Genomic DNA, 9124 nt, shown 5'->3' on the forward strand with positions numbered 1-9124 from the left:
AGAGACTCGCTAGGGAGAGGAAGTGTGTCTAATATTACACATGAAAAATAGCTCCTTCGACAGGAGGCATGGCTACTTTTGTTTGCTTTCTTCTCCTCTTTTCATCCCTCATTCACCATCTATCTAATTAGCGAAAGTCCAGTGGGCGGATCTGTCACACAGGATGCACACACACACACACACTGTATGTAACAGACACAGATATATATCAGCACTATTAAAACTTTCACAATCCAGCCCCACCTACCTCATTTATCTCTCTCTGTCTTGTTAGACCTCTACTTGCTCTCATTGTCCCCTCTCCCTCTCCCTCTCTCTCTCTCTCTCTCTCTCTACTGATTTATGGAGATTCTTAAAAACGTCCCCTTGAGTCCTTCACACCAGAAATGCCCCTCCAGTGCTCCTCTGTCAAAGCAGAACAGAGACAGCGAGAGCCCGATACTTTCATAAAATCCTTGCATCCATGATAGATGAGAGCTTCACTGGGGACTGGGGAAAATTAGAAATTAATATGTTTCTGGTGGCAACATCAGAGACTCCTGTAATCTGTGTAGCAATTGGGGGTTAACTGCTCTCTCTCTCTGTCTCTCTCCCCCTCATCCCCTCCTGCTTGCTCGTGTTCACATTGTTGGCTTAAAAAATCCTGCCTGCTGGTGCAGTAGGATGTCGGCCAACCAGCTACAATATCTAACTGGCAACAAGTAGCTTTTGATAAACAGTCAACCACTCTATACTGATGCAACAAACGCTTAATTAAAGAAATATGTACCGTTTCATCATCAAGACCCCTGTATTTTGTCTCCTGTTTCCTGTCTCCTGTCTGAGACTTTTCAATGCTGAGAAAAACCTTGGAAATACAAAGACTGACTTAAAGAATAGGTTCCATTTTGATACAGTACTTTCATGCCATATGTAAGTTGAAAATCTTAATGGGTCTCATGCAAGAACATTTAGGTATTCTTATCCTAAAACACTCTTTCTTTGTGAGTTTGGTTCATATGAATGTTTCACGTCAGATTCAACAAACCCTCTAAAATGCCCGAACTTGTCGCAAATTGTTCATTTCGACCTGATGAATGCCACCTGTTCATGAGAAGGTGCATGTTCATGACACTTGATCATTAACATAATCAATGCCCCAAAATTTTGTGATATGAGGCTACATGTTCCGCTCTGTTTGTGGGTGAGTGTCAGTAGCAAATAGAAAATATTAATACGGCTACCAACGACATGTTATCAGAACAGTAGAACAAGTGTTTCTCCCTTTATGAAAAAAAAAACAGAAACTATTTGTTCATGACTAGTATGATGGGTCTGGACCACTCATAACTTTGTTACCTGAGAGAAAATGCTAAGTATGTAAAATGGATAAATGCCACATATTTTCTCATACATGTCTCTTAGGAACAAACCTGTATGGGTGGTTCTTGCATGAGGCCCATTGATTGCTGTAATCATTCCTCCTATATATCCTTCTTAGATCAACTACATAATAAAAAATGGGGGCAAAATACAAAATCCTTGTACTCGTGCAAAAATGTGTTCATAAAGCTGCTCTAATCAATTATTTTATATTAACAATTGATGAAATGACTGTGTAATGTGGGAGAAGTCACTTGTAGTGAAGAACCCACAAAGAATTTTCACCCAACTCTACCATTTCCTTCAGCTCTACAGAGCTTTTTTTAACATCTTTCAACTCGTTTTGGTTTAACATCCCATAACTTTACTGCTTGGATTCAATCTTACTGCTTTCATCAGCATTGATTTCAGCAAAAAAGCTAAAAGCTAATCTTTACACTCGCTGTCTAGCACCAAACGGCAGTAAGACAAAGTTAGCAACTAGCTAGTGAACATCTTAAGAGTTGGTGGAGCCCAAATAAGAGCTAGTTGGAGACTGTCCTCCGAACAACAACAGGATCAGTTGTTTATGCAGCGCCCCAAAACAACATATATTTATGTTCAAGTGAGAGAAGCCCCCTAGTGGCCATAGTAATTATGACTGGAGCAAAGAGGAAATTAGGTGACACTATTATAGAGTGACAACGTCCACATAGGGAAGAGTTTGCAATGGATGGATGGGTCAACAACACATCTGGCTTTAACACAGGAGACTGTTGTTTGTTTCCTGTTTCCAACCACAAGTAAATGTTGATTTTTCTAAACCACAATGGTTCCCTAACCTCAACAAAGTACTTAGTTTAAACCAAACCATGATCTTTCAGAAGAAGAAAGTAACAGCCCATTCTCGCTATGTGGGGACCTACCAAACATTGCTCAATGACCCACTCTGAGCCTCACACTTTAGATGGAGTACACTGTGCCAATCATTTTGATTTGCTTACAGGATATTCAGTCATTCCAGTGAAACTGTCAGAATTGCCAGATGTTTTCCCTTCGGTCGTTCCTCAAAGTGTCCCCCTTGTGTCATTTCACCATCGTCTGAGTCGCTGATGTGTGATATTATTTCAAATGAATTCAAATTGAATCCTGAGATGTCAGATGAAAGATGATCATGTCAGGGGAGGATGATTAAAGTGTCTATGTGTCAGTCCCTTCACATCAATGGGAGAGACTGTTTTCCTTTTCTCCGTTCTGAAGTTGGTCAAAAAACTACCAGAGAAAATTAAAAATTGCTTCTGTCGTGGCACTAATGATTTCAGTGGAAGAGGTTATTTTGGTATGGAGCAGCTCCATAAAGTATGCAGTCAGAATTTAAAAGTGTCTCTAAGACTGACAGAATAAAAGTAACTTAGACAGTAAATGGACCACGTGAATGGGGATAATCATTTAGGGACCTTGGGAAATAAAGTCCTCTAGAAAAAGTTATTTTTCAGAGCAAAACTTTTTAAAAATGCTGTTTTAGATGGGAATGTGGTGAGGTTAGGTAGGTAATGAGGCAACCTTGTGCTGCTGTGATGATTCATAACTTTCTCTTTCTGTAAATATAGAACACCTACATGGAGCCTTTGTAACTGGAAACAAATGGCAAAAGAGCAGAGGAAGCTTGCCTGAACACCTTTGTCGGAGAGCATCATGGTGTGCATACTGTGTGTTTCTAGTGTGTGTGTGTGTGTGTATTTCAGTTGTACAGATTGTCTTCAATAAAACAACCAAAAATCAAGGACACAAGTACATTTTTGTAGGTCTCTACAATCTTGAGTGCTCAGTTTGGGGTGAAGGGATAGAGTTTGCATTACAGTTCAGCCAAAGGTAAAGCATTTAGTGGTTAGCGTTAGTGTTAGGGGTTAGGAAATTAACCAAAGTCTACTCAATTTCTTTACAAGTCTAAAATTACAGGGGCTGTGAATGTACTGTATGTGTGCTTGCAACAGAGAAAGAGATTAGAGACTGAAAATCAGACGGATAAGACTGGATCTCTTCACTGAGACTTTCTAACTTTTAACTACACGTCTCGATCAGATAAGTGGTATTATCATACATTTTGTATTAGTGGGAATGTATTATGAAGGAAATCAAATAACTGAAACGTGGGATGAAATTCTTTTCAGAAGAATGTTCAGTATTCTGTCAAGCTCTCATTGCAGTAGTTATTACATCTGTTGCATTTGTAGATCTTGCAGGGCCCTCTCAAACATGCACAAAATCAAATAGTGCTTTGGATAAAAGCACAATTACTAAAATGGTGCTCTTAAATGAATTGTTCTTAAATCAAAATTGTGATTTTTAAGAGTGCAAATGGCAAAAGTTGTGTTTTTTATGTCTAAAGAAGCGGTAAAAGTGTTAAATGTTTCTCTGTTTGCAACACACTACGACAGCACAGCTGTGGATAATAAATTAATGTTATTTACATGAGTTTGCCAAACTACTCTACAACTACTATGTTCATAAACTGCTCATGTCTGGTTAATATGCTCTCAGAATCTATGAATATGCAAATATTGTTCATTTCAAAAGTTTCACTGCTGGACACACATGTTTCCTACTTCACTGTGAAGCACATTCTCACTGTATGTGTACGAGAGGCTTCAAGTTACTACATCACACTTGTGTCAATTGCATACTGGCCCTTGATTGGCTCCAAACTAGTTGTGATGTCACAAATCGATGCTGGTAGGTACACCCCTTCAACTCAGATTTAAGGAGAGCACAGAGAAACTTTCCCCCCTTCAGCAGATGAATGTGAAAACAGCCTTCACATCTCTCTGTATTCTGCACAGTGAAGCTCAAACATCTAACTGAAGGAACAAGAAGAAAACACATTTTTGACTGGAGGCGGACTTTAAAGATTAGTCAACCTCCACCATGAGCTGCTCTCGTGGGAAAGACATCGCCAGCAGTTCTTTGTTGACAACTGCAAACAGCTGCATATTCATTTTCTATTCCTTTTTTTAAATGATGTTTCCTAGACTGACTAGACTGAGAAGTACGTGTGTAATATAACCAATATCTCTAGACTTGATGTTTGTTCATGTGAAAGAAAACAAATATCAAGCACATTCTCTTAGGCTTGCTGCTAATAATGTCTTTATAATCCTTCCAACTGAATAAACCTGCCCTACATCTCAACTAGAAATAATATGTTCACTGAATTTAAATGCCTTAACAGTAAGCCTATGATTGCCATGACCTGATAATAACCTGATAATATTACACAAGTGCACACAAGTTACACAAAGTTTAAAGAAATGACTGCCATTGCAATAAGGTAACTTATTGTGTGACTCACTGTATATTGGTGGAGACTAAAGTTATGTCATGGTTACAATAATCACTTGTTTAAGTTTATGGAACAATTGTGGTTAAAATATAACAGCACTGACTGTTGATAAGAAACGGGAAGCAAACAACAATCTCCAGTGTCAGATTCCCACATTTTGTTAACCCACTCATCCACCTCAACCTCCTCTCACTGCAGACTTAATCACTCTATAATAATGTCACCTGACTTCCTCCATTGCGCAGATGGCCAAGAATCATAATTATGACAGCAGCTAGAGAGCTTTAACACTCGAACGTAATTAGATGCTGTTTGTTTGTTTAAGTGTGTCTACTTTTCACAACAACACTAGAGGGCGCTGTAATGTTATCTTGTGTAGCCTAAATGTGTGTCTTGTTTCGAGCCCACACCATGGTCAGGTCACTGAGAAGATGATTATTCTAAGGCAAGCGGCAAGCTCCAGGTCTGAAAAGTGAAGCCAATGCAGAAGTGCCTTAAACCTGCATTCTCTCTGATGGCCAAAAGAAGTCTGATAGTATGGAAGTCTATGAGAAAATGACCCTACTTCTCACGTTATTTATTACCTCAGTAAACATTTCCTGATGTGTTTATAGTCTCAGTTGCTAGTTTTTATGGTCCCATTTAGAGTAAAATAGATGATAAAGCAACGTATGGTTTAGGGTGTGGCTACCTCTTGATTGACAAGTTGCTTCCACAGCCACATTGTTGGTTACTTACGTTACATATTATAACCCCAGATTAGAATAGGAGTGTAGGTGTAGCTGTCGCTACTTCAGTGTGTTTTCAGTTCATAAAAGTTCATTTTTAACATTTTCGTCACCTAAAAAACTCTACAAGACCCTCTAAAGAGTTGGCTGTTCAGTTTTTTTTTTTAAGTACATTTTCTTTCAAGCCTATTTTTCACTAGCCAAAATTAGCATTAGTATTAGCATAACCATAGACTAAATGCACCACACGAACCAAGCTAGCAGCTAGCATTAGGGTCAGCTCAACCCTCTCGTCCAAACATGTTCACTTCTGGCTCCAAAAATCCAAGATGGCGACAAGAAAAATGCTGAACTCAAAGCAACAAAACAGAAGTCCACAAACCAATGGGTGATGTCATGGTGGCTACATCCTTTTTTTTTACAGTCTATGCTCTAAGGTGAGTGTTAATTGTAGTTTTTTTTTTTTTTTTTTTTTTTTTTGTTTTTTTAAAAAGCAGGTGTATGACCATATTCACAAAAAACGTACTTTTGTCATTTCTTTAATTGTTTATTTTTTGAGATCCCCTCCAAATATGTCTTAAGGCAAATAAAACCACTATGCTCTGCTTGGAAGAATAATATGTGTCTGATATGTTTTTTCCACAAAAAAGTATAATTACCACATTAAAATCCTTAATATAACATCAACTTCTTCATTTAAAATTCCAGAATCTTTGAAGATGCAAATATATTTAACTTCAGAAGTTTTACTGCTGGACACAAGATTTCTCCTCCTTCACTGTAAATCCATTCTCAGTGTATGTGCACTGGACAAAGTTTCCACATTACACTTATGTGTAAATTGCATACTGGACCAGGATTTGTTTCCAAACTAGTTGTGATGTCACAAATCATGCTTGTAGGGCCGCCCCTTAAAATCTGATTTAAGACGAGCACAGAGAAACTTTTCCCCTCCAGCAGATGAATGTAAAAACAGCCTTCTACTGTCAAACTCTGCACATACATCATTCTGCACGGTGAAGCTCAAACATCCAACTGTAGGAACAAGAAGAAAAACATATTTTTGTATTGGAGGGAGACTTTAAAGTTTTTTAAATTGTCCATCCATCTACAGTATATTCTATCTAAAACATTTATCCACTAATTAATACATACTTGTACACATCCCTGTTTGTCTTGGTTGAAAGAATGAATGGGGATGTTGTTTTTTATTTATACAGATCCACTGATTTTGGATAAAAGAAACAAGTGTAAAAGGTGTGCCAATCAGCTGCAGTCTCCCTCACACTCTCCCCTGTCTGTAGCCACTTCCACCTTGGAAAAATATCACTTCCCAGCTGCTCTGCTGCTCCAGTTTACACAAAGATCATGATGTTTACACTATATCAAAAAAAATGGCAAGTTACTAAAGTAAATTTGATATCCTGAAAAACCCACAGGTCAAGTTATCAATTTAATAATGATTAAGTGGGAAACACAATTAAGCCTTTCATCAGCGTCACGACTAATCCAATTATTAAAGATTATTTTAATCAGAATATTAAGTACCACAGACGCACCAGCCCCTGGCGCAATATTATATTTACTTTGTTTTAGGGAACAATTCATTTAACCTTGACAAATATCTTTTATGCCTGCTGAAATTCACATACCTAAGTTAAAATAACAACATGAATACGCTATGGATTTTCCACTCTTTCGCTCTGGATGTGAATGAAAGCAGAACACATTTTTACTCACATTTTTACGCTTCCATAAACAAAATAAGTGCACCCTTTGTTGATTTCTCTCATGATCATTTCCAACAGGAGACTATATTTTAGCCAAATTCCCCTTTATGTCCTTATTACACACGTCAATGCATCCACAGTGTTTTAGACTCACCTATAGCGAGCCACAGGAGCGTCTGTTTCTGCAGAACTGCCCCGGTCTGCGAATTCATCCTGTCGCTCTCAAAATGATCCACTGACTGAAGTAGCAACTCAAAGGGTAATAGGTGACATCATAAGTGACAACTACTGGACAAATCCATGTAATGTGGCCGTCCGGTAAAGCAGCCACAACAGAAGCCTCTGCTGTTATCACCTTGCGCAAACTGCTCGGATGGGGGGGGGGGGGGGAGCAAAGACTCGTCCGTGTGTCCCTGCTTTGCCTCAACTCCCCCGAATCTTCCTGTCACCGATCATCTGTCATCCAGACATGAAACATATTGACTCGTAAAGTTGTTGTTATCTTTCCCACCGGCCGCCCCCGAGGTTTGGAGAAATCCGGAGCGCGCTTTGTGAAGTGTGCACTGTTGGAAACTGTGCTGTGCTGTGCTGTGCGCAACGGGACGCACCAGCAGAGCTGAGACCGGTGGTGCTGAGAGGCTGTGTGAGCGCTCCCCGCCTCTCTCCGGGAGGACAAGACAGTGGGTGAGCGGAGGGGACACGGGGTAGACCCAAACATAGCAATTACAGTACAGGGAGGGGGAGTGGGGGTGATTTGGATAAAGGAGGAGGCAGTGGACTACTTATGGTACTTTTCCATTGGCTAATCGGGTACCTACCAGCAGCCAAAGCAGCCTGTGACAATAAACGGTAAACAAACAAACAAACAAATAGAAGTTATTTAGTTGACTAAACTAAATCTATTGCCTGAAATTGCTCTGCCACGATTAGAAACAGAATAAAGGTCAGTGAACTAAACTAATGACTATTACAGACATATGTTGATTCATTTTTTAGGAACAGTTGTGGCCATATAGATAAAAGCATGTATAGTAATACAGTAGTCAGTCATTAGTCAGTGCCTCGAGCCACATATTGTATATGGAGGAGCAAATTGTTATAAAACTCTCCACAAATTGGGCGATTTCTTTTAAGAGCAGCCTAAAACTTTATAAGAAACATAATTTCCTTGTAATGTTGAGGCCGAAGAGCTTGATACCTTCCGGGTGTGATGGTGGACAGGGAGCGTGTTCCACCTGTCCTTTGGATCTGAAGACAGGTGCATTGTGGCTATTGTGCGATGATTAGCACTGGAGGGTTCCGAGTTGTCGGACATCGCCATCTAGTGGTCAGGTGGAGACTTACAGGGCGAGTTTACATAAAGTTGATTACATGAGCCTTAAATAGTTTACCAAGCAGGTATGTTTGTTTTGTTTGTTTGCCAAAATTTCATGTATATCTTTATATATGATGACGGATGATTCTATTCAGTAAACTAAGGAGCCAATAATTTTGTAAAAATGTTCAGTATTTGTATGTTCTGACAATTTGTCAGCCTTAAAAAAACAGGAGGTCTAAAAGGAAGATGTGTGGTATTTGTCCCGACGGACCTTGGGTAGAGCTTTGGCAAGAACAAGATGTTCTGAGTGTGACACTGAAAATCTATCACAGTTTAAAGTGGTTTAACTTTAGCAGGAGAGAGTAAAATATGAAACCACCTGTGCATCCAATAAATATTACACATTGTGGTTATGATGAGAAGCTTTAGCCCTTTAACATCCATCCTTTTTACAGAATTTTCACCTATTTGGCACACCCAAATGTAAAAGCTTATAACAAAAGAACTGTAAGGCCACAATGCATGTATTTGGCTTCATTTGACAAGTGACATCTTCTAGTTTCTGGAAATGTGCTTGTTTAGCATGTGGCTAAAACACAAACAAAACTACATCAGTTCAAATAAGACTCAAAAAAGTGGTTTTGGTCCTCGTTTATAATGAGTCATA

General features: G+C 39.1%; 1 protein-coding gene across 2 annotated transcripts in view; it reads right to left on the reverse strand.

Moving 5' to 3' along the window:
- ramp1 (receptor activity modifying protein 1) overlaps positions 1-8494 on the reverse strand; it is a 71358-nt gene extending 62864 nt beyond the window's left edge. For both annotated transcript variants that reach the window (XM_042425435.1, XM_042425434.1), the window contains exons 1-2: positions 8338-8494; positions 7294-7973 (exon numbers count right to left, since the gene is read on the reverse strand). In XM_042425435.1, coding sequence (XP_042281369.1) covers positions 7294-7351 — 58 coding nt within the window. In that variant the 5' untranslated portion in view covers positions 7352-7973; positions 8338-8494. The remainder of the gene's footprint in view (positions 1-7293; positions 7974-8337) is intronic.
- Positions 8495-9124: the final 630 nt, after the last annotated feature.

This window comes from Thunnus maccoyii, chromosome 11 (assembly GCF_910596095.1).
Source record: "Thunnus maccoyii chromosome 11, fThuMac1.1, whole genome shotgun sequence".
NCBI classification, from domain to species: domain Eukaryota; kingdom Metazoa; phylum Chordata; class Actinopteri; order Scombriformes; family Scombridae; genus Thunnus; species Thunnus maccoyii.